This window comes from Typopeltis vanoorti, chromosome 13, assembly GCF_054136105.1.
Source record: "Typopeltis vanoorti isolate ZY-2024b chromosome 13, IOZ_Tvanoo_1.0, whole genome shotgun sequence".
Taxonomy (NCBI): Eukaryota; Metazoa; Arthropoda; class Arachnida; order Uropygi; family Thelyphonidae; genus Typopeltis; species Typopeltis vanoorti.
The window spans coordinates 119,746,410-119,773,849 of NC_143561.1; the positions used below are offsets into that span (position 1 = coordinate 119,746,410).

Sequence of the window (27,440 nt, forward strand, 5' to 3'; positions counted from 1 at the left end):
TTTGTGAAGAAATCTTTTGAAAAATTAATTTTCCTGTTTTCTGTTTAAGCAGGTTTAGTTCTTATCCTCAAGCTGTATTTATGTGATGTTCTGCTAGATGCTCATCTGAAATAATAATAATCAGCAAACACCTTTTATTCCATTATAGGGAGTAGGCGAGACCTTTTAACCCTATCTAGCTTTTGGAGATTGAGTCTGCAATTTAGTCCCCACCGGTACCCAATCAGAGATAGCTGGCTCATGACTATCACTAATTATAAGCAGCTACCAATGAAAAGATGGGCAAACAAGTGTTGCCATCTCTTGGTACCTAACCCTAACAGAATGTGTACTGTCTCAAATAATGTGGGTTCTCTAGTCAATTTTCTTGAGTTCATGGGACGAAAAACCCGAGTTTCTAGGAGAAAAAACCCACTTGCCCATGCCAAATATAGATTAACTTGGGAACTGGTTGAAGAAAGGCTTAGAAAAAGTTCCTCCAGTCAACAACTAGACTTGAACTTAAGTCTATGGGCAGCCTAGCGCATAGGATTCAAGCACCACTTCCACTGAGATCCACAGTATTGTGCTCATCTGATTAGGATTAAATTTTTAAAAAATCAAAATAAAATCATTCCAAGATGTCTTTTACTATTTTATTATCAAAATGTGTATGCAAATTATATATTTTCAAAAGGAAGCTATGAAATAATGGCCTAGTTGCAATTTACACACTCTTCTAGACATACACAACCATCTCTCAGTGTCCTGGGAATCTATTGCTACATTTTTGTGTGTTTGGCAGTATGTGAGACAAGCCAATTTCTTTTTTTATTTTATTTTTTCTGGTAACAACTGTCTTTATGGTATACTCATACTTCTATAAAATAAAAATACAGAGATACAATTTCACTTAATTATCAGTGAATTATATAACCAGAAAGCAAAAAAGTCTTCTATTCTAACACAACTTTTTTTCTCTAGAAAGCTCACATAATAAATCATCACATGCCTAAAAAATGGCAACCTAGAAGTACAAGACAGTTCATTGTGTGAGTATCCACTCGTGGATATCATAACACAATTTGTCATGCCTGTTGTGAACATGTTAAACAGTGTTTAAGGAGTTGTTGATCAAAATGTAAATTCCCTGTTATCGCTGTCACACACACTAGCTCATGTTATCTATGTGTTTTAGAATTTAAAAATACAACAATTATAGAATGTTTCTTAATTATTGGTGAATTATGCACCCAGAATACAAAGTCTTTTCCCTTCTAACATAACTTTGCTTTCTCTAGAAAGCTCACGTAATGAATTGTCACCTTCTGGACAGAAGGCAAAGTATGGGATGATTTATATCTCGCATGAGCAAGTACTGAATTGCACAATTTGTCTTACCTGGTTTGAACAGTTAAGCACCGTTTAAGGAATTGTTGATCAAAGTATCAAATCTCTGATGATCATTACTGTTACATGTTGTCCAAGTCTTGGCTCCATAATCTTCTCTTGTCAGGCTATTGGCTGGTGGGTAGCATGGGTTGTTCGTAGCGGTCTTCTGTTTTGTGCTATTAGTTTGACTGGTAACTTCGTCCATTTTTGATGTCACTCATATAATGGCTTCTTGGTCTCCCTCCACCAGGTCTTTTCCCCATTTCCTCCGTCAAATTTGTAGTCTAATCTGAGTGTCTTAGTAGATGTCTGATCATGTTATTTCTACTTCTTTTTTTTTTCTAGCCTATGTAGTATTTCTCTTTTCTTCTGCCTTCCTTAATACCTATTCATTTGTAGCTCTTTCTGTCCGTGTGATCTTTAGCATTTGGCACTAACACTACATTTCAAATGCTAGAGGACTTGATTTGTCTTTTTTTTTTTTTGAAGAGCTCATGTCTCTAACCCAGTCGTTCCCAAAGTGGGTGGTGGGATTACTTAAGGGGAGGCAAGCAGGAAGCAGGGGGTGCTGAAGGTGTGCTGCAAAATGCTGAAATGCGCAATAATTAATTGCTGGGTGTTTGATTATTATTATTGTTTCCAAAACATTTTTCGTTGTTTTCCAAAACATTTTTTGAGTTTTTTGTTGGTAATTTCTGAAGTGGTCCTTTTTTTACCTTAATAGTACTGAGTGTATTATAATTTTTTTTCCCCATATTCTTATTCACTGAACAAAAATGTGAAGCTTTTAGCTATGTAAGTATCGTGTCACAGCTTGACAAATTATAGTTTCTGTTATATTGTGAGGATATAAAGATAAAGATTATTATTTACAAAAACTGCTTTCAAATATGTATGTACGCTTATTTCTGCATGTTCCAGAATAGAAATGGCAGATGCAGATATGCCGAAGTATAGCATTGAATACCTAAAATATGGATGCATACCAGCACCAACAAACCAGCAGCTGCCAGTGTGCCAATTTGTGAAAGGGTCTTCTCTAATGAGGCTATGAAGCCTTCCAGAATAATTGAACATTTCAAAAAGTACATCCTGACAAGGCAAGTAGATCAAGGATTTACTTTCGTTGGAAGTTCCAGATTAGGTAATAAATCCATTTTCCAATACTGAGGTAGTGGGAGCCATGGAGTAAGAACTAATTGAGCTACAAAATGATTTTGAGCTGAAGCCAAAATTTAAGAAATCTTAAAATCTTATGAAGAGTTTTGGTTGCAGAAAGAGATCTCTGCTCTTTCTTCAAAGAGATTTCAAAGCCAAATAGAGAAACTACAAGAGTTTCATGCCGAATATAGAAACTATAAAAGTTTCGGCGGATCCAAGCGTAAGCAAACCTTTCATGACAGGGGCAACTCGTAGTAAAGATGAAATAAGCTCTGATCACTATCCTTAGTATTTCCCATAATATAAAACACATCTCCTAGTGGACATGTATGATGTTGTGCGTGTCCACTAGGACAGCGCTTCCCAAACTGTGGGCTGCAGCCCCCTTGGGGACCACAGGTTTTGTTGAGGGGGCCATGAAATAATGAAAACAAATTTTAAATGTTTTAAGACTAAGTAGATTTTTTTTTTATTTTAAAAGAAACGTATTTAACTTTTATTATTTCTTTTTTGTTATTTTTTATATTTTAATGGAAAAATTCACGCATTGGTGTTGGTTCACAAACTTTGCTTCCTTCGTATTTCGGCGCTTAATGAATATTAGTAAATATTGCTTATTGATATGTTTCATTTCAAAGCAGTGGTTAATTGTATTTACTTCGAATGCTCTCCGGGTAAGCTCCAAATCTTCCTGTCCCTTTCATCACGCGTTCATAATCAAGGACTGTTGATATTGACTTTATATACATATCAAAACTCGTTTTATATTATTCACTGTCATCCGAGCTAGTTTTCTGTCACCAATAAAAGTTTCGCATATACTTTACACATGAAAAAAAGCTTAAACAAATTCATGTGGGGAGATAGTAACTCGCTTACAGTGGTAAACAACACACCCTCCCGCAGAGGCAATAAAAACAAGTTCTTTTATTATGCCAGTGAATAAGGTATGAGTAGTGCAATTAGAGACAACTGGGATAAAAACACACTAACTAATGAATCACACGTCTCCTCATACGGAAACTATGCTGTGTATATATATATATATATATATATATATATATATATATATATATATATATATATATAGACAGAAACAAAACCATATGTTGCATGGGCAAACACAGTATCTAACTATAAAGTATTGTTATTAATTAGATGTGTGTGAGTTCGATTTCCCAAGGCAGCAATAAAATTCGTAAAAGTGTTAAAACTAAGTAATATATATATATATAATGAATGTTATGGCAGTTTCACATATGGAATTCGGGTGAAGAGAGTTAGCATTTCAACTCAATTGTCAGCTATGCTTTTATCTTTTGGTTGCGCGATCTTTTGTTAATACCGCACCAATCATATGCACGTTTTAATTACCTGCCTTTGCTGTCTGTTTCGCGTTAGGCTTAATTACTGTAAAGGGAGAAAAGTCACAAAAGAGAAAAATGTTCCTGGTCCGGGGATTCCCTTATTCAGGTAATATTCACTAATTTCATGTTATCAGTCTGTGGTGTGCCAGTATTGGTAAGTGGTGATATTATTTGATGTGTTCTACATTAAAAAATTTAACCCTGAGATGGATAAGTGGCTGATAAAAAAATAAAAAAAAAAATCCCGCGAACAATCAGAAGAAGCAGAAACAGACTCAAAAAAAGGACAGTATTTCATATATTACCAGAACAGCCTGCATCGTCTTCAGAACCAAACGGTAAGAGGCAAAAAATGTAATATATGCATTTGATTTTTGCAATATTCGCTGTGTATGTTTTGTATTGAATATAAATACAATAAATATTATAATAATATATCTCTCTCTCTATTACGATTTTTTTTCGAGGGGGGAGGCGTGAAATATTTTAATTTTGCAAAGGGGGCCCTGACATCCAGAAGTTTGGGAAGCACTGCACTAGGAGATATCTTTTAGATTATGGGAAATACTAAGGATAGTGATCAGTATTACTCCGCTTTTACTACGAGTTGCCCCTGTCATGAAAGGTTTGCTTACGCTTGGATCCGCCGAAACTTTTATAGTTTCTATATTCGGCATGAAACTCTTGTGGTTTCTCTATTCGGCTTTGAAATAAAGTTGAATTCACTATCAACTTAATTTGAATAAGACTCCAGATAACTCAACGTGGAGATTTAAGAAGCCTGCTAAGAGATATTAAACCAGACATAAGAAAACTGGTATCACTCCATGAAGCCCATCCATCACATTAAGGATTTTCAGAACATTCAAGTCAATGTGCTGCTATTGAATAGCCTTATTATACAATGTTTTATTGGATTTTAATGTAAAGTTGTTATTAAAGTTAAATGTTTTTTTTTTTTTTTTTTTTTTTGGATTTAAAACAAATTTAAATTATAAATTAATAATTTGTTTTTAAAATGTTATTACTTGTGGGTTGTGTGAATGGCTTTTCTGAATGTAGGGTAGGCTCAGGTAAGACAGGGGGGCACTGATGATGAGTTTATGGATTCGAGGGAGCGGTGGCCGAAAAAGTTTGGGAACCTATGCTCTAACCCATAGCAATCCACACATCAGACCAAACTTTTAATAAGGTGCTTCTTTGTTCTCAGTGACATACTCTGATGTTAATAGTGTTCTTGTTAAGTGCTTTTTTTGTTTGTACTATTCTTATTCTCACATCTCCTCTGCTTCTCCCATCCTGATTATTAGGCTTCCTAGGTAGGTAAATTCTTTTATTTGCATTAATCTTTTTCCCTTCTAGTGAGATATAATTTACTCTCCATCCCTGGTAAATATAATTACTTTTTTTTTCTCTGATTGATTTTCATCTTGCATCTTTCATTTAGGAGTTTATTCATCTCTAAATGATTTTTGTAGTTCATTTTCATTATCTGCTATTAAGGCTCATCTGCAAGTCTTATTGTATTATAAACCCACCACTGATTTTTTTCCCCATTGATATCTTGTTCAATGTAAATATTAAAAAATAGTGGTGAGAGTTCTTGCCCTTGTCTAACACCCTTTCTTATTTTAGCTTCTTTTCCTTGTTTTCATATTGACTGCAGTTTGATTTTTATATGGTTGATTAATTGGTATACTGTCACTAAAATCTCTTCAGAATTCCAAGGATTTTGAACATATTACAGTCAACGTTGTCAAAAGCTTTTTCCTTATCAGTGTATACTATGAGTATCTTCTTCTTCCGTTCAGGTATTAGGCCTAGTGGCCTGTTACGGAGCTATCTTTAGCCCTACTAAGCCATACCCATCCTGAGGAAAAGATGGCTAGCCTTTATGCCTCCTGGTGTGACCTATGTCTGTAGCTGCATGTGTTCGCAGGGCCGGTTTGTGTGCTTGCATCAGGAAAAACCCCAGATAAACTGGGGAGAAAAACCCTGCTGTCCAATCCCAAAACCGGCTAACTTGGCTATATCTGAGAAAGATCCTTAAGCTCCTCACGTCGGTGACAGGAATCGAACCCAAGCTATATGTTGCTATATGTTTCGCATATGATTGCGAAACATATAGCCACTCAGCTAACCGTGCTGACTACTATGAGTATAGCTGTGTTTATTCTAAGTGATTTTTATATGAATATTTGGAGAGTATAGCTTCTCTTGTTGTTCTGTTTCTTCTAAAACCAAATTAGTCATCCAGTAGATGTTCTTCTATGACAATATGACATATTGTCATCTTCTTATATGACAATAGGTAATTACAGTTAGGATTTTAAAACTGTAGGGTAATAGACTTAACGATCAATGAACTTCATATTTTTGTGTTCAGGCTTTTTTTGGAATTGCTATTGTAAAATTTATATTACATATATGTTTTGTGTTGTCTGTGCCTTTTGTAACATTCTTTATCTATCCTATATCTGTGTCTATCTATCCTGCTTTGCCTTTGTCTTTAACTTTCTTATTATGGTCAGCTATCTTACTTTCCGACTGCCACCATATACATGTTTATGCTTGTCTCTCATGCTCTATAGTCTAGCAAATTTATTTGTTTATCGATTGCACCAGCTAGACTATATATTGAGAGTGAGAGTATAAGACATTATTCAAAGACAATGGCAGGTATCAGAAATCATATTCGTATTCCACCACTTTAACTTAATTTATCCCTTAGTCAATCGTGGCAATTACATAAAAATCATACATGTTATTTGCACACAGGTTCGGAATTTTTTTGGAGATAGTGCATTGACACCTCACGGTTCAGTGTGTTGTTTACAAACTATTTATTAAAACCCAAAGAATATTTACAATATTCCCACTAGATAGATACAAATTCCTCATTTCTCTAAATCTTGATTCTGAATTATCATAGCTCCTGAACTGGAAGATGAGAAAGGTAGGCCTTTCTCATCTTCCACTACCTGTGTTTCATCCTCTAGGGCTCCATAATGCACAATAGGGAGAAAAAAGCAACCAGAGTAATTAAAGACTTTCTCTTTAGAATTTTTTTTTTTTAGGTAACAAAGGTAATAAAGAAATTTTATTACTTTTGTGTATTAAATATTGATTATCAGACCTAGGTGGCTACCAATATCATCAGTTGCAGCAATTAAAGGAGTGAATTTCTCCTACATTATTTGTGAATAAAGCCAGAACATAAACTCCATATCAAATACTTTGAACCTGGGACAATTTTAGTCCCCAGTCCTGCTCTTGCAGAATGCTGTTCGTAACAAAATCATTTACAAGACTAAATAGAAACGGTGACAGTACACATCCATGTTTTACTGCAGTTATTTTAAACTATTCTTTATATGTTTTATCAGCTTTAGCACAAGAATCACTGTTATTATATGAAGCACTTATCCATGTGAACTTGTGCACATCTTTATGTTGAAACCTAGTGTTAGTAATGACTAGTCTATGTTGCTAATAAGTGTCAAATATTCGATAAGCTATTAGTCTTCTATAAATTTTGCTTATGCAATCTTTGATTTATTTGATTAGCAAAATAGTAGCTTTTTTGAAGTCAGCAGAATATGTGATCACAGATTCTGAAATTCTAATAATTTCTCAAGGAGTTTTTCAGTGAATATTTGGTTATGTAGCTACGTCTTCTGAATCCATCTCCAACTTGCTTGTTGAGTGTAATGTGCAGGACCCTACCTGGAATAGACAGTAAGCTAATTTATATGTAATTCTCATACATCAAATCATGCCCTCTCCTTTCTATTTAGTCTTGTAAATGATTTTGTTATATTTCTATCTTCTAAGGCATTTTTTACTGTATCAATCCACCTATATCTTGGTCTTCTTCTGGGTCTTTTCCTACCAACCTGGCAGAGAACACTTTTTTTACTAATCTTTCTCCTCCATTCTGTTTAAGTGACCATACCATTTGAGATTAGCTCTGCTAACAGTGACATTGTTAGCATGCAGGAATGTTCTTTCCTAATATCCTCATTTTTAATATGATATTGCCATTGATGCCATCTGTTCATGCCTCTAATCTTTCTCAGGACTCTCATATCTGTGTTCTCTAGTCTTTGGTCAAGTGTTTTACTTCTAATCCAGTTCTCAGATTCATAAGCTAAAATTGGCTTGAACACTGTCTTGTATTCAATTTAGTCAGGGAATCTTGCAGACTTGTAGTTGATTTATTTAGAAGTATAACATCATCTGCATAAAGCAAAGAGCTGACATTAACATCTCTAATTTTGATATCAGGTTTAATACCACTTTCCTTCATAATATGATCCATATAGATAATGAATAACAGAGGGAATAATGTACATCCTTGTCTTACACCAGAATTAACACATTAAGTCATCTTCTTATACTTCAATTCTAACTGCTGATTTACAACTCAAATAAAGACTAAGTATTGCTTGATGTAATGCCCCATTGACATCATATAACTGTAGCGTTTTGAATAGCTTCTCTCTTGGCACCTTGTCATCTTCTTTTCCAGATCTACAAAACTTAAATACAGATCTTTATTATGTTCCCATGATTTCTCAACTATTTGCCGTAAAGTGAAAATCTGATCCTGACAGCTCTCATTATTTGGCCTGAATCCAGCTTAATCCAGGAATAATCTCTCATATTTATACTTGATGCAGTGTAGTAAAGTTGCTTTCTTCCAGCGTATTTTGTGGTGGGTGTCCAAAGCATGGTCAGCTAGTCCTGAGTGACTGTATTGGTGGAACTGGATATAATCCTTAAGTTCAGATATGCTCATATTAGCTGTCCTGCCTGTTTGGTCATAGTTGGACAGTTTGCAACTACAATTGACCTGGTATACTCTAGGTAGGTCAAGGGGAAGCGACTGGTCTCTGGTGGAGCAGATAAGAGATGCCAATTTTTGATATGGTTTGTAACAAGTTGTCAGGTCATATTTTTGTTAGCTTTTCAGAAATACCCTAGATATAAGGAATGGTGATAGATTTAGAGTTATCTCTGTTGTGAAGGTGGGGGGGGGTTTGTTAATTGGTTTTAATATTTTTTGGGGGTTGTAATAATACGAAGGTGTTAAGAATATGGTTAAGTTCAGTAGTTAGGCATTGTTTATTACCTGAACTGATTAATTTTTCCCTGTTATATAGGCTTTTTATAATCCCATATTGTTTGGATGGGGGTGGGGTGATTGCTGGTGAATGTATCTACCTGTATGTGTAGGTTTTCTGTAAACGGAGAAAGCCAGGGATCCAGGGTGTTTTGCATGTTATTTTTACTTGTTTTGGTAACCTTCCTTCTTACATTCTGTTAAATGACCAGAATGTAAGAAGAAATTACCTTAGCTTTGAGTGTATATTACACAAAACTAATGTGTAATAATGTGCAGCTACTCTTTTCTGATATTAATAATAAACTTTCATGGAATTAGCAGACACTTGACAGGTCTCACTCAACCAGTAGCATATATCTATTTATTGAACCATAGATCATTCACACGCTTCCCTTCTCCTATACACTATAATCATGTACTTCTTAATCCTCAAAAAGTGAGGATTAAGAAGGCAACTCGAATCTATTGATCATACTGCCTCTTTTGCCTAATCCAATAAATTGCAATTTGCATTTCCTCAACTTTATAACCACCAATCTCCATAACTAACAAACTAACAATACAGTCTTAATATTGCCTTAATTATTTCTTGATCCTCTTGATTACCTTATCATAATGAAAACCAGTCCATTATGATAAAGTAATAAAAAAATATGCATCGTACTAGCATGTCTGGATTCTGACCATGGTGAAAAAGAGTACAACCATAGTCATTCCCCAATATTACCAGATCCTGCTCCCCATTTCCTAAAGCATATTTTAACCAATATGAGGGTGGTCTGAAAAGTTCTTGGCCTAACAATGAAAAAATGAATTTATAATTTCAAAATTATTTTTATATTTGAACATAATCTCCCTTAAGACTAATACATTTATTCCAGCAATGCTCCAGCACCATTATCATGTCCCTGTAGTGGTTCTCAGTAAGATTTGCAAAATACCTCGCTACAGCTGCAATCACCTCTTGATGTGAAGAAAAATGCTGACCAGCGATGTAGAGTTTTAGTTTTGAGAAGAAATAGAAGTCAGAGGGAGCCAAATCTGGGGAATAGGGTGGATGTTCCAACAATTCATAGTGCAGATCCCTTAATTTTTCCATTGCCAAAACACCTTTGTGGGCAGGTGCATTGTCCTGATGAAAGATGATTTTTTTCTTCCAAACCGGGTCTTTTCTCATGAATTTTTTCATCTAGTCTGGTTAAAAGATTGGAATAATATTCCCAAGTTATTGTTTTACCCTTTTCAAAATAATTAATAAACAAAATGCTTTTTAGCATCCCAAAACACCGATGCCATGACCTTTCCTGCTGTTGGAACCGACTTTGTCTTCTTTGGCGCTGAACAACTGGCTTCTGTCCACTGTTTTGACTGCTGTTTGTATTCTGGTGTGTAATGGTGAATCCAAGTCTCATCCATAGTAATAAATCTATGCACAAAATCAGTTTTATTCTTGTTAAAATGCTCCAAGCACTGTTCAGAGATTTTCATGCTAGTGCATTTTTGATCTGCTGTGAGCAAGCGCGGCACCCATCTTGCACAAAGCTTTTTCATTTGCAATTCTTCATGCAAAATATATCCTACATGATATTTTGAAATGCCTATAGTCTCAGCGATTTCATGCACTTTGACTCGCCGGTCATCCAATACGATATTGTGCACTTGATCAATGATTTCTGGTATTGTCACACTTTTTGGACATGCTTCACGCTGATCAACTTCAAGACTGGGCCATGTTTAAACTCGGCAGCCCATTTCTTAATTTTCGAAAACAGAGGAGAAGAGTGCCAATAAACTTTTATGAACTTCGAATGAATTTCTTTTGCCATTAAACTTTCTTTTAGAAAGAATTTTATAACGCACAATACTCAATTTTATCCATTTCAAGGGATATAGACAACACTTTTGCTTCAGACAGCTGTATAAAACAAACTACTTGATAGAATGACTTGTAATTTCACATGGAAGCTTATGACAGATGTACCAATTTAAAAAAAAAAAATCTTGCCAATAGTGTTGCCATCAATGGTCAAGGCCGAGAACTTTTCAGACCACCGTCATACAACACAATACATGGACCTACAGCTGTGTTCTCCCAAGTTCAACACCTTTTGCATATTAATATTAAAATAGCAATCCTACTCATATATCAAAGTGGAAAATTAAACATAAAGTTATGTGTTGCTGGTTGTTCATTAGTACTTCATGTGTATAAACCACCATGGGTACAAAATAATTTATTAAGAATTTGCTGGATTTTTAACCGTTATCCTTGAAGCATAAATTACAACTGTGATAAAACACACAGCACTCAGATTTTTTGCAGAAACAGTCCATATTGTAGTTCATTTACAATATGACTGTTTTTGGTAATTTAATGTGAGTATACTTATATTTTGTTGATGGTAACCTTCTTCTTCGTGTATGATTTCTTGTGCTTTTAAGCGTCGAGATTTTGCCAAAGAGATTTCCATGCCTCCTGTCCAAGGCTTGTTCTTTTGTTTCTTTCCAGTTAATTCCTTTCTTTCCCAATTTTTCTTTAATTTCCTTTTGCCAACCTTTCCTGGGCCTGCCTATGTTTCTTTTTCCTATTTTCTGGCTTTCATATACAGTTTTTGCTATTCTTCCATTCTCTTAAGATGTCCAAACCACCTCATTTGGGCTTGTGTTATGAATTGGTTCAGAGGTGCAACTTGAAGGCTGTCTCTTATAGTTTGATTTCTTATTCGGTGTAGTCTTGTTTTTTTGTGCCACTTTCCTAAGATATTTCATTTCAATTGTTTGTAGTTTATTTGAGTTTCCTGTTGTTAAACACCAGGACTCGCAACTGTATGTTAATGTTAGTATAAACACTGAACGGTACACTGCCATTTTGGTATTCTGGGTAACTTCTTTCTTATCTAGGAGTGGGCCTTTCATTGCATAGAATAGCTTTGTTCCCCTGTTATCCTGTTGTTAATTTCTGTATCTAGTCTACCATCTTCTTGTATATATGATCCCAAGTATTTAAAGGAGTGAACTTGTTCCAGTTGATGGTTCTCTATTTTTATTATGTGTTTTGGTTGGTTTCTAGGTATGATCATTGTTTTAGTTTTATTTATATTTATGGTCATATTCCTTTTCTCTGTTTCTTCATACCAAATGTTGATGTTGTACTGCAAAAGCCATGTATGAAATTCTGGTTTCTTTCAGTTTCCTGTATCCTAGGTGGAACTTTTTTGTTATTGTTTGGCATGCCTTTAAAATTTCATCCATTACTATAATGAAAAGAAGAGGGCTGAGGATACAGCCTTGCCTCACTCCTACATTTGTTTCAAATTCTTTTGATCTATTATTGCAGGTTCTTACATAATTTCTATTACTTTTGTAGAGTCTTTGTATGGCTGCCATTAAGTTATCTTGTATCTTGTTTATCTTTAATGTTTCCCATATTAAGTGTCTGGGAACTCAGCCAAAGGCCTTTTCGAAATCTATAAAACATGCATGTAGTTCTTTTCTATATTCCAATGTTTTCTCTGATATTTGTCTAAGACTGAAGATAAGATTCTGTGTGCTTCTTTTTTTCGAAAGCCATATTGCAATTCATCCAGTGTATCCTCTATTTGGTTCCTAAGTTACTAAGCTATTACTAAGTTATTTATAAGGCAAATATTAATCATTCTTTCTCCATTATTATTCCGGGTTATTTCTCCTTGTGATCCCAACACTTGTTTCGTTTCCTCGTCTACTTGATTCCCTACCTGGCCATTAAGGTCTCCTAGTAGTATAATATGCCCTTGAACTTCTTCAAGGGCATATTATACTACAGTGAATACTTGGTTATCTAATTTAAAATCTATAGTGATTGTCAACAACCTTTCATTTATTAGTTGCCATTTAGTACTATATTCTTTGAGATCTGGTTTAATTATGCATGCTACCCCTTGTTTTTCCCATTTTCTTGGGTTTACCCCTGAATAGAAAAGTATATATATTCATCTTTCATTTTCTGGCAACCTTGACCTTTCTTTTTTGTTTCTGTGACTGCTAGCAGATTCAATCTCGATTTTTTAAATTCATCTATTAATTCATTTTCTTTCCATGTAGACTTTTAATGTTCCATGTTCCATATCCATATGGATATGGAACATGATAGCACGTCTATGGAATGAACCTTATGAGAACATGTTGAAGATTTGTGGGTTGCAGAAATTGGTTGATAGGTGGAAAAGGGGAGATATGATTGAGACATTCAAATTGCTAAAGGGTTTCTATAGGATTAATTCAGAGAATATTTTTGAGAACAGGACTGGTGGTGGGAGAACTAGGGGACATTTATGGAAGCTGGACAAGAGTGTGGTTAGCAAGGGTGTTAGAGCTAGGTTCTTGGTAAATGAGTGGAATAAGCTGCCAGAGTCTGTTGTGGGTACTATGACAGTGAGTGAGTTCAAGGCAAGGTATAATAGATACTGTGAGAATGTCGTATAGTTGTGTGAACATAATGTTTAGGACCTCCCTCGATGAGTCTAAGGACTCCCTGGAGTCGCCCGTAATAATAATATCTATCTCATGTACCTTTTTCCTCGCTTTGTTGTTAAGGCAGTTCAGCTATCTCTTTGTTATTTCTTTTAATGGGTGAAAATTTAAGGTGTGTAGGGGATTAGCCTTCAGTATCTGAGTCTGGTGGTGGGGCTGCCACCTTCGAGGCCCACAGACCAGCCTATGAGAGAAGTGCTATCCTGTTGGTCTGCAGGAGGTATTTTATTTCCCTCCTACCCTTCATAGTAAACTATGATGAACATTTCCCGATCTGCCACCAGGGGACACACTCGATGGGGGTTACAGGTATCCCCTCACAGGGTGGATGGTGATCAAAAGGAGATTTTGTTGATAGGGAAGAATATAGGGACTAAACTGTATGTTTTCAGAATCTTTGCAATTTTCTCCATGATACCTGCAATGTATGGGATGGGAACTTGCCATGCTGGTTCAAAGGTTCTTGGGTACTCAGGTCATGCACCCATGCTATGCAAACACCAATTCTGCAAGCAGATCAAAGGGACTGTTACGGGAAGCTTTTGTCACCTGTACTTGCCAATTGCTACTTGAAGAGCATTTTGTTATATTTAACTCTTACTTTAATACTATGGCTGTCTTACTTTCGCTCACACTGTAATTTAACAAATTTATTTGATTCACGACTGTACCAGTTAAACTACTTATTGAGTGTGAGTTTGTAAGAATTATAAACAAAGATAAAGCAGATATTATTCCCCATTAACTTCTGACCTTTGCTTTATATCAGTTGTGGCAAGATAATAAGAGGCAAGATATTTATAAATATCTTGCCTCCTATTAGTCAGATTATGCAGGTTCATATTTTTCAGATTAGTGCAATGACAAACCAGTCTCAATGTGTCTCACAAATCAATTTAATTACATGAAGAAATCCATACACTGTCCAATTTACATATAAGCATTGATACAATGAAATATCAAGTCTTAAATTAGTACAAGTAATTCTTTCTTATTTCTCCTACAATTCTATCTTATAATCTAAACATAACTAGTAATTACTAGTCATTCTTACCCATTAAATAATAAACTTGTGAAGAGTATGTCCAATCACCAATATCTTAAGAGTACTATATACACTTATTCTTAGAATAGGCACTTATTTACATTGATAATATTTGCACTAATACAGTTGACTGCAGAACAAAACACAGAATGTGATTTATTCTGCAGTACTTGCATATCTTTCTTTGTACTTATGGATTACACATCATATACGTCTTTCATTCACTACAGTGAGGAAATAGTGAATGAAAGAAGTATATTTTATATGTATATTTTATATTACACACATCATATACTTCTTTCGTTCACTACAGTGTTTACTCGATTCCTTTGTCTACTAGTTGGAGTTTCCCTCTTCTTTCTTCTGTATGCCTGTTTTCTTCTTTCCCACCATTTTTCTTTGTCTTCTTTCATCAATATCCTTTTTACCTTCAAATTCTGGTATTCAGCAATGTGGTGGCCTCAGCTGTTAAGATGAATGCTTTTTCCAATGAGCTCTATGAGCTTTACATACAAACACACATAATTTGTACAAATGTACACACAAAATGTACACATAATTTGTAAAAATGTACACACACTGGTGTCCAAAACCTGAGGACGAAAACTATTTCTGAAGATTATATTACATTACAACTAAGTAATGGTCAGTTCCAATTTCAAATCCTCTGTACAGTCTTGTATCCTGAACAAGCATAAAGATATCACTATTAAGAATGACATAGTCAATGAGATGTTTCTTATTTCTAAGTTGAATTACATTACAACTAAGTAATGGTCTGTTCCAATTTCAAATCCTCTGTACACTCTTGTATCCTGAACAAGCATAACGATATCACTATCAAGAATGACGTAGTCAATGAGGCGTTTCTTATTTCTTGTCTTCTCGCCATGTGAACTTGTGCACATCTTTATGTTGAAACATGATGTTAGTAATGACTAGTCCATGTCCTGAGCAGAAGTCCATTCAATACTTATCCAGTCATTGTTGTTAAAAATTAATAATGATGTAATGTTTCTAAAATAACAACTTAGTAAACATTATGGTTGACGTATATTTGCAGATTTCTGGCTCTCGGACTCTGATTTCTGTTAGCCAAGTAAAATTCCAGTGCCTTAATGTGATTTGGAGAATGTTTCCATACAGAAGGATGCCATATCACATTACAGTCCTTTACATTTTTAATGTGGTTAATTTGGTTGCTCTTTTCCACGTCACATTAGTAGCTGCCAAAGTTAATGTGGTAAGTATGTATAATTTTCTTATTCTATTAAAAATATGGTATAGGCTTTATGGTATTGACTCAACATCACACAAGAAGAAAAATCTAATTTCTTAAACTCACTGACTTGCACTAATTTCAAACCAGTACCTTGGAACAGTTGTCTTAGAACTTGAGCCACTATAGTCAAATGGTGTGCTGATGTGGACAACTTAGTTTCAAGGTGATGGGGTTGACAGTTGAATAGATCCATTTGTGGTAAACTGAATGACCAATACCCTACAGAATTGTGCATTCAAGGACAAATCAAGGAAATGTGGTCTTCAAAGTTTCAGGAATGGATGAATGGTGAAAGAAGATATGATAGTGACAGACGTTAGTAAGGGGATCTTACAGCATAGATATAAGTAAGGTTTTGCAACTTGTGACATGAGTTGTTACAGGTACAAGAACCTGTAATCCACATCAGTGCATTTGGATTGAGAATGAAGAAATTGATTTCATTTTTCTTGAAGAGTTGGAGGTTGAATGTAGGGAAATTCATTACGAGGAAGGCTACTCCTTCTTCAGAAGTATATATGAGGAAGAGAGAGAGAGGTTTTCAAAGTTCAGTCAGGTCTTTTTTTATACTGTAGATACGTTCCACAGAAAACTGCATATAAAAAATCGCACAAAAAAAAGCCTAAACTTACGTTGAAAACTCAGGGATACGTTCCATAATTTTCTAAAATTGCATAAAACCGAGGCAATGAATTAAAATAAACCTAAAATCGCATTAAAAAAGTTTATGGAATTTCAGGAAAATAAGAATGCTTAAGGTTGTTTTAAAGCTTTATTAATTTAATTTTATTGAAAAGTAACTTTTTTTTTTTTTTTTTTAAGTTTATCAGAATTATCATCGCTATTAGACAATATTCGGCAACGTTTGCGAACTGGTGCAAAATTACTTTCATCACCAGAAGAGATAGTCAGCGCATCGGATCTGTATGGTAAAGGCAATGGTTCTTTACAAAGAGAATTAGCTTCACCCTCGTTCTGGGCTGATTTTTTTCTTCTGACAATGTAATCAGTGATTAAACTTTGATGATTTCACTAATTTTTTATACAGCTTGCAATATCCAGACATACAGTTCTTCAGCTCACGTTGGAATTTAAAGGCTCGTTCAGAATTTGTGTCATTAACAAGAAAATGATTTTCCAATTTATTGCACAGTTTCTTGAATTCTATTTGCAGTGAGGGGGACAAGTTTTTCTTTTGCTTCACTATCATTTTCTGGATCTTTGATGATATCTAAAGTTAATCAATATCCAATAATATCATTGTCACTTAAGGCATTATCCACGAGCAATTATTCTACATCGTTCTGGCTAAATGTATCAAAGCTTCTCCACCAATTTCATGTGCCAATGTAATGATTTCATCTGAAAATGTAGATGTTTGCATGGTTGCACTGTTTGCAATACATCCAGGTCAAGCTGCTTTCCAGCAAGCCATTTAAAATTTGTGGTCTTATTTCAGCGATAGCAGATGCAACATGATTTAAGCAGTCCAAAATAGAAATTTTTTTCCAAACGTCAGTTACTGTTAATGATTCATTTTCTAGTTTATCCAATATAAATTTAAAAGTGTGCTTAACATAATATTTTTTAAAAGTAGCAATTATGCCTTGATCTAATGGCTGAATAATGCTTGTTGTATTGGGTGGAAAAAACACTACCTGTACATTTAGATGTTCTAAATGTGGATGACTTGGTGCATTGTCAACAATTAATAAAACTTTAAAATCAAGAGCTTTTTGCTTCATGTATGTTTCCACTTCTGGTACAAAGCAATTATTGAACCATTCAGTAAATACAGCAGTTGTTACCCAGGCCTTTGTATTAACCATCCAATGTAAAGGCAGCTGTTTTAGATCTTTGCCTTTTAGAGCACGTGGTCTTAGAAATCGATTTACTAGGAGGGGTTTCAACATTCGATTTCCTGATGCATTGTTACAAAGTAACAGTGTTACTCGATCTTTGCTTCTTTAAACCCACTTGCTTTTTCCTCAGACTTTACGATGTAAGTTCGACTAGGCATTTTCTTCCAAAACAATTCTGTTTCATCAGCGTTAAACACTTGATCGGGACAATATCCACTATCTTCAATAATTTTGGCTAACTTCTCTTGAAAATTTTTGGCTGCTGCTTCATCTGCTGTTGCAACCTTGCCTGTAATCTTCACGTTATGAAGTGCATTCCTTTTTAAAAACCCGGTTTGCCATCCTTTGCTAGCCGAAAATTCTTTATCAGCCTGGGAAGCAGAAGTAGACAGCTCCAATTGCTTCATCTGTTCATAAAAACCGAAGAGCTTTTTGTTTAATTAAATAACCACTTATAGGAATTCTTCTTTGAGTTAATTCTTCAATCCAAATTACCAGTGCTCATTCCGTGTTTTCTAATAAAGCATCTCTTTAGTACGATGATAATTTGGCACTTAGTTTTTTGCTAGAAATGACAGATTTTCTTATTGCGACTCCATTCTTTTTAATTTGTCTTTCTTTTTAATTGCTCTTATAGTAGATTCGCATAAATTAAAATGTTTACCAATCACCGTAGATCCATCTCCTTTTGCTAAGCGATCTAAAATTGGTGCTTTTTTCCTCCATTGGGCCAAATTTAATTATTAATTAATAATTAATGATCAATTAATTAATAATAATAAATCAGCTAAATTAACAATTAATTATTAATGAATACATTACAAAATAACCAAGGTGTTCCATGAAAATTGGAATGGATTCTCCTTCTGTTGACATGGGCAGAAGTGTCGAAAGGTCTCGTATCTGTGGTCGTGCACCGCATAACTTCAAATCCACATAAAAAGAGACCCAAGTGTATTTGCAATTGTAATGAAAAGGGATGTTGGGCAGCTGTTGCTCTTGTTTTAACAGGCCCAACAGAATGAACTGACAAATATTTGTTGATATTTGTCAGTTCATTGGAACATTGACCATGGAAGCACTGCTACTGAAACAGTGCATCTGTGAGAAATAGGTTGAGACTCACTTCAAGGCAATATGGCCAAATGGCTCTTCTCTAGACAGTATTAGGGAGGTTTTAGGTGCACCACCCCAAATGTGTGAACAAGGATGTTCACTCCAAGGATGGGTAGATTTGGGATTTGTATAATGTTAGTAGTAGTGTAAAATAACATTTTGAGCAGAAAAGAATGCCAGTTTTTTAGAGACTGAGGAAACCATTGATGTAATATATATATATGCCAAGAGGTGTTGAAGGTAATCGTCAGTTCCATTAGAGATGAAATCCTGTCTAGTGATTTGTGTATTATTCAGGATAAGGGAAAGTGAGCTGAGATTCTTTTTTTGTGGGAGAAAATACAAGCCTGCTTTTGTTGGCATTGAAGGTGACCTAATTATCCTTTCCCCACTGAAATATCATATGAAGATCAGAGTTTAAGTCATAGAATACAGATAATCTTGAAGTTTGGGATATCAGAGCTGCATGGTATTCAAATGTATTATCGTCAGCAAAGTTGTGGAGGTTAGTTTGGAACGGAGTAGGTCATTTATGGGAACCGAGCTCTTGAGGTATTCCTTCATTAGTGGCAAAGCTTGAAGAAGCCACCCACTATGACATAAATTGAATGACCAGAGAGAAAACTACTCGGTTAAGGAGAGTGGCAAGTCTTGATGTCAGACATGATAAAGTCCTGGATATTCAAGACAAAACAGTGTATGTTTCTCCAAACTTTTCCATGGCATGTGTCCAGTGGTGGGTAATATGTGCTAAGCCATAGATCTTGAGTGATGGAATTCATACAGGTGGTTGCTGATTAGTTGGCAGGCCCCTAGGCAGTGGAGAAATTGATAGGTGATAAATTTCCATTATTTTGGAGAAGAGGGTTAATGGTGATTAGTTGGTACTTTGGCAGGCTTTTATCTCTTTTTGAATAGGTTGGATGTATGCTTTTTTCCCATATGTTGGAATAAGTGCCAACTGAGTAGAAAATTGAAGAGACGATAGAGGATAGGTTGCTTGAACATTTGAGTACAATCGGAGAGATGTCGTTAGGACCAGAAGACTTGTGTCCAAGTCATTTAGTATTATGTCTTTCTACTGAAAAACCATAGGAGACATATGCTCAGTTACTGGCATGGTAGAAGGTAGTTTCCTTGTGCATCTATGCAGTAGTTGGATAAAAAGTGATGCCAGGAGATCAGCTTTATCTTTGATTGCTGTGCTACTGTTACAGCAACCACTGAGAGATGGAAGTGCAAGTGAGCAGTTGACCAAGGATGGATTTTGTGTGCTTCACAATAGGCTGAATGTAAAGTTGTGGTTCTTCTTGAAGCCACCTACAGTAAGCTGAGTTTTTCTTTAACTACTTTCATACATCTATTGAATCAGGGCATGAAAAGTGGAGGAGAATTTATGGTAGAATGGGGGAAGAAGGCCTTCCTGAAAGTGAAGATAATTTCTGAGACTCACTCAGTGCAATATGGGGCAGAAGAGCAGAAGCAACAGTCACACCATTGGAAAGAAGAATAGCATTTCCATGTGTCATCCTATTTGGTTCCCTTGTAGTGCAAAAGGACACAAGATTGGGTATGGTTGGAGGAAGGGCATTCTGTTTGAGCGTTTTGTGCATCTTCAATGAATGTTTTCATGATCATCATCATCAAATTCCTGCCATGTACCCTCAAGGAGTGTACAGGATATGATAGTACTACATGAAAAAAATTACATCATTACTAACTTCCTATCTACAATTTTCCTCCAAATCAGTCTGTTACTTGTCAAGACCCCAACATTATTAGATCTTATATTTCTATTGTCTAAGGCACTTTGTACCTTATCAATCCACCTATATCTTGGTCTTCCTCTGGGTTGTTTTGTTGCCAACCTGACAGAGAACACTTGTTTTGCTAATCTTTCTTTGCCCATTCTGTTTAAGTGACCATACCACCTGAGATTAGCTCTGCTTAAACATTCCTGGATATTGACAATGCCAAGTTCTTTCCTAATATCCTCGTTTTTAATATGATATTGCCATTGATGCCATCTGTTCACGCCTCTAATCTTTCTCAGTACTCTCATATCTGCGGTCTCTAGTCTTTGGTCAAGTGTTTTACTTCTGACCTAGCTCTCAGATCCATAAGTTAAAACTGGTTTGAACACTGTCTTGTATACAACTAATTTCTCTCTTATTCCATATGAATTTATTCAATTGACTTCCCACCATAACAGCTTTGCTGATTCTGTTGTCTATTTCTATATTTAATTTACCATCTTCACTAAAAATCGTGCCTAAGTAGCTGAAATGTTTTACTTGTTCCACAGGTTCTCCATTCACAACACAGTTGACATTTACAATGATTCTGCATATTTTCATTGTCTTTGTCTTTTTCATGCTGACCTTCATACCATATCTATTACAACAGTTATTCAATTTAGTCAGGGAATCTTGCAGACTTGTAGCAGATTTATTTAGAAGTATAACATCGTCTGCATAAAGCAAAGAGCTGACATTAACATCTCCAATTTTGATATCATGTTTAATACCACTTTCCTTCATAATGTGATCCATATAGATAATGAATAACAGAGGGGATAATGTACATCCTTGTCTCACACCAGATTTAACATTAAACCATCTTCCTGTACTTCCTTCAATTCTAACTGCTGACTTAAAAAACTCAAAGACTAAGTATTGCTTGATATAATGCCCCATTGACACCATATAACTGCAGGGTATTGAATAGCTTCTCTCTTGGCACCTTGTCATATGCCTTTTCCAAATCGACAAAACTTAAATACAGATCTTAAATACCTATATTCCCATGCTTTATCGACTATTTGTCGTAAAGTGAAGATCTGATCCTGACAGCCTCTTTTGGGCCTGAATCGGGATGTTCTTCACCAAGCTTTTCTTCCACAATTCTTCTCAGCCATTTTTCAAGTATACTTGCATAGATCTTGCCAGGAACACTCATTAGGGAAATACCTCTGTAATTCTCACATTCAGTTTTATTTCCCTTTTTATATATGGGTACTATGAGAGCTCTACTCCAATCATCTGGAATTCGTCCCTCTGTCCAGGCTTTCTGAACTATGCAGTGCAGCCACTGTAAGACTCTTATACCACCATACTTCAGCATTTCTGGTTGAATGTCATCTACTCATGAAGCCTTTCCACATTTCAAGCCTTTGATGGCTTTTTCTACTTCAAGTATGGATATGTATTCCTGCCTGCATGCCTGAGCAGTGTTTTTTACCACTGTGCTGTCATCACTGCTTGTTTCATTTAGCAGTTTTTTAAAGTAATTACTCTGTACTTTAAGGATATCTTTTTCTCCTGTTTTCATGTCACCTTTATCATCTCTAATTCCTTTTACAGCACTCTTTCCTCCATTCTTAAGCTTCTTCAACAACCTCCAGAATATTTTGCCACCTTCTTGATATTTATTTTCTATATTCTTGCCAAAGTTCTCCCATGACTTTTGTTTAGCTAGTTTTATACAGTGTTTAGCTTTCTTACATTTGTCTCTGTATTCTCTAAGAGCACAGGCTAACTTATTTGCCAGGAACTTTTGATATGCTTTCTTCTTTTCCTTCACTGCCTCTTTAACTTCCTGTGTCCACCAGGGAGTTCTAATTTTTCTATCCTTACAGACTACTTCACCACATGCCTCTCTGGCTGAATCAATCAAGGCTTTCTTCAAAGCTTGCCACTGAATCTCCAAGGTTTGATTCCTGTTCTCAAACTCTTTCATTTTTTCTTCAATAATCTTTGTGTATTTTAGTCTACAGTTCACATCTGAGAGCTGCTCAACTTTTATTCGCTTTAAAACTTTCTTACATGTTATTCTTTCAATGTGAAATTCAATTTTATCATGCTCAAGACTAAATAGTGATCACTTCCAATTTCAAATCCTCTGTACACGCTGGTGTCCTGCACCAGGGAGAAACCTCACTATCAACAATAGCATAGTCAATGAAACTTTTCTTATTCCTTGCCTCTTCTTTCCATGTGAATTTGTGCACATTTTTATGTTGGAACATGGTGTTAGTAATAACCAGTCCATGTCCTGAGCAGAAATCCAACAGATATTGGCCATTATTATTAGCTTTGCTCTTTTCTCCAAATTTTCCCAAAATATTTATGTCTCCCAATCATTTCCTACTCTGCTATTTAGATCCCCAACAAGGACCAACTTTTCCTTTTTCATTGTGTCAGATGCTTTCTCTAAAGCATTAAAAAATTCCTCCACTTCTACCTTAGTAAAACCTTCTGTGGGACCATAGGCACAAATAAGTCTCATTGTCCAGTTCCCAATTCTCATATTTGCCCACATTACTCTACTTGAGACTGATCGCCATTCAAGAAGATTAGCCTCATATTTTGTGTTGAATACTATGGCTACTCCTTCTTTTCCTTGATTGTCATTGCCTGAATATAACATTTTGTATTTATTGCTCAGAAAGATCTTGCCAGTTTTTGTCTTTTTTGTTTCAGTCACCCCCATTATGTCGATCTGGTACTTATCTAATTCCTCAGTTAGCTCCATTTCTTTGCCATTCAGGCTTCTTACGTTGATAGTACCGATCTTTAACTCTGGTGATGTTGAGTTGGGGTTTGTTTTCAGATTTGTTCCAGTAGCTGACTTTTCGCTGTTTCCCCTGGTTTCCTGGCAAAAACAACGAATGTTTTCAAGGATATAATATTTAAGCATTATTTGACCTAAAAACAGGTTCTTTTCACTGAGTCCTTGGATTCCCTGGAGGACCTTTATAATTGCTGTAATTATTATTGTTACATTACACCTCGATGGAGTTTGAGGACTTATTGAATGAGGCTATGCTCCACTAATTTATCCCATATGGCTGTTTCACACTAATATATCTCATCTGCATTTTTTGGTTGGGAATTGCATGTTTTCTGGCTAGATTTCCTGTTTTGCAGGACGAAAAACTGGAGTTTCTGGGAGTAAGAAATAGTACCTCTGTAACCTCAGAACTCAGAACTTGAATGCTATATTGCGAAATTTATCAGAAACCTGATAAATTTAAATAAGGAATTAAGGGAAACCATATATCACCCACACTACTTCATATCTCCTTTTCGACTTTGTTTCTCTAGATGTGCTCACCATTTTAAAAGACAAACTGTTCTCACTCACTACTCAGTGAAAGAAAAACTAGCTCTCACCTCTTTCTTAACCACACACAAACATTAATTTTTTCATTATTATTAAATTTTTCATCCCCCTGGCATGTGATGAAAAATTTCAATTTGTATCCCATAATACCTTTTCAAAAGTTTATAAGTCTATCATATTATACTCCTAATACTGCTTACCAGTGTCTGGAGTACATGTATACTCTCAATCTGTTCTCATAATAAATGTTCCATATTCCCAATATTATTTTTATAACACTTTCTTTGTTTCATCTTTACAGCTTTTATCCCCTCAGAACTCGAGATGAAATCTGGCAAAATAGTTCAGGTGTGGTCATGTTGCAAGGCCTTATAAAGAAGAAAAAAGACTTGCCTTATTGTTATATCATTGTTCATTTCATTGGTGCAGTTATCCTCTGAGTTGTATTTGCAATTTTATGTGACCTTTTGAACTTAAGCTTCCTATCCACCATAACATCGAGATCCCTAGCCTCATTAGTGTCTTCCAGCATAATCTCACCAATAAAATATGTCATTGGAAATTTCATAATGCACGAGTGCAAAACATCAAACGTAATAATGTTGAATTCATAGACATTATCATTTGTGCACAGTTCTAGCCTGTTCAAGTTGTTCTGTAAGTGTTGCCTATCAGTAGAATCACTGATTGCCCTGCCTGTATTTGCACTGTCAGCAAACAATTGAATTCATAAATTTAACAGTGACGGGCCACGAACTATCTCTGGAGATCAGTTCTAAGCTTTAAGCTAGTTTAAGACACTTCAATCTACAATTGCTGATAAATTTGTATATGGTGACATGGAAAATCCAGCAGGATGCCCCTGCTGGATCTTTCAGCATGCTTTATGCTTTGTTTTCCCCTTCCTTACGCAGCAGCCGCTGTAGCAATTATCTCATTTATCACTTTTATAGGAATATTATTTTTCAACAAATAGATGCTTATTTTTGTCTTGGCCATTTCTTTTGAAAGTAATAACATTCCCATATTCAATGTCTAAGATTTTATATTCCTAGATTGTTGTAAACCTAATAAGATCTTTAATTAAGACCAAGCAGCTGATGTAAAATTAAGCAGATGCTTGCTGATAATAGAATTCATTTATACTTTCAGGATGTTGCAATTCTCATAAAGGGAAACCCTGCTGGTTTTTCAGTGCGCCAATTAAAAATTTACCATCAAACCATTGGTCACCTTAAATATGGCACAGACTTCACACACACACACATCCATATACTACTATGATACCTGTCTGTCAATCACTCACTTATCCAATTCAATAGTTTATATTCCAGTCTTATATTCTTCAGTTTATGCAACGGTCTTCATGTGGTATCCTGTCAAATGCCTTAGCAATATCTAACAGTATATTGTAATGTATCCAACTCAGCCATAACATTATTATAAAATAAGCAAATTTTCTTTAGGTGAATTTCATCACTAGGTGTGAGACCACCATCCTGCTATTGGAGGCCTGAAGTGGTTAAAAAAGTTGAATATTTGCTCTCTGGAGTACAGTTTCTTGACTCTGTAAAAAAGTAAATTTAAAAAATATAAAATTGATTTTAAAAAAAAATTCAAAAAATCCTTAGCCGATCCACTGTACACAAATGTACTCTAGGTTTATTGTGGGTGAAGGCCACATTATTAACATGTTCGCTGCCAACTACGAGTATACTTATAGTTGGTATATGAGCTTCACAAGCCAACTACAAATATACTCATATGTCGATTACCGACCTCCTATGCCAAGCACGAGTTAACCCTTAGTATAAGCACATTAATTTGGACCCTTGGCTTGTGAACAAACCAGAGAGCACATCTGGGAGCTTGGTAGAAGGAAAATAATTTCAGCAAAAGTATAGGGAGAAAAAAATATATATCAACTAATGCCTTTTTGTTCCCATATAGGGAGTAGGCGAGGCTGTTTTTAAGCCCTATCTAACTTTTGGAGACTGAGTGGGCAGTTCACTCTCTACTGGTAGCTAATCAGAGATAACTGGCCCAAGGCTATCACTAATTAATCGGCATGCAGTGAAGAAGGTGGCTAGTAAGTGCCACCATCTGGTGGTCCCTAATACAATATATTTAATGTCTGAAAATAGTGTGGGTTCACTGGCTGATTTTCTTGAGTTTCCGGGAGGAAAAACTTGCTAGCCCGTGCCAGAGATTGACTAACTCTGGAACCGGTTGAGAAAAGGCTTAGAAAAAGTTCCTCTAGTCGGCAACTAGATTTGAATGCCTTTCGTTGTGCGGTCAAGTGCTGTAGAGTGCAAACGCCACTTCTACTGAGCTGCATAGAGGTATTGTAATTATTATAATAATTACAATACCTCTAACAGGTATTGTTGCATAAACCGTATTTATTAATGCAAATAAAACAATTTTTTGAAGTTTTTTCAACATATACATATATTTATATATGATATATCATCATCTGAGTCATCACTAGAGTCGTCTGTAGGATTATAATTATCTTCGGAATCGGAACCAAATAATTCATTCCATTCATCATCGCTCATATTAGCATAAGCTTCTAATTCTTCATCAGTAAGCTTTCTTTTACTGGTCTTGGCATAATTGAAAGTTTTTATTTAGATGTTGAAAGTTTATTTTTCACTTGGTTAGACATCCTTTATCCAAGTGTGAGCAAACAAAGTTTGCACCTGAAAGTATCTTCAGGACTTGGGTAAGGTAGTACAACACCAGGCAACTTGTTGCAAAGGTGGAGCAAGCTAACATCACTCGTATCTCAGTATCTCCCATAATGCAAAGCACATCTCCTTGCGGATATGTATAATGTTATGCATTAAGGGAAGGGTCACTACCCAGACTAGTTTCGACCTTTATTGAAGTGGGAGCCAAGCCCAAGTGGAGATACCAGGCAGAAGCATTAGCAAGGTCATCTCTACCTATAGCCAAATGGTGTACCACCTTTTTATTAAATTACTCTGGATTTAGAGAAAGATGTTGAAAGTTTATTTTTCACATGGTTAGACTATAATAAATTTAGTTTAATCCTTTATCCAAGTGTGAGCAAACAAAGTTTGCACATGAAACTATTTTCAGGACTGGGGTAAGGTAGTACAACACCAGGAAACTCGTTGCAAAGGTGGAGCAAGTTAACATCACTCCTATCTCAGTATCTCCCATAATGCAAAGCACATCTCCTTGCGGATATGCATTATGTTATGCATTAAAGGAAGGGCCACTACCCAGACTATCTCAGTATCTCCCATAATGCAAAGCACATCTCCTTGCAGATATGTATAATTTTATGCATTAAGGGAAGGGCCACTACCCAGACTAGTTTTGACCTTTATTGAGGTCTCTTTAGTGGGAGCCAGGCAGAAGCATTAGCGAGGTCATCTCTACCTATAGGAGTTGCCAAAAGGTGTGCCACCTTTTTATTAAATTACTCTGGATTTAGAGA

At 35.5% G+C, this 27,440-nt stretch overlaps 1 protein-coding gene across 1 annotated transcript in view; it reads left to right on the forward strand.

The window, feature by feature from the left end:
- The window catches only part of LOC150100499 (E3 ubiquitin-protein ligase RNF13-like), a 249,565-nt gene that overhangs the window by 11,816 nt on the left and 210,309 nt on the right, over positions 1 to 27,440 (forward strand). Inside the window, exon 3 of the mRNA XM_090403100.1 lies at positions 15,648 to 15,827. Coding sequence (XP_090259226.1) covers positions 15,648 to 15,827 — 180 coding nt within the window. The remainder of the gene's footprint in view (positions 1 to 15,647; positions 15,828 to 27,440) is intronic.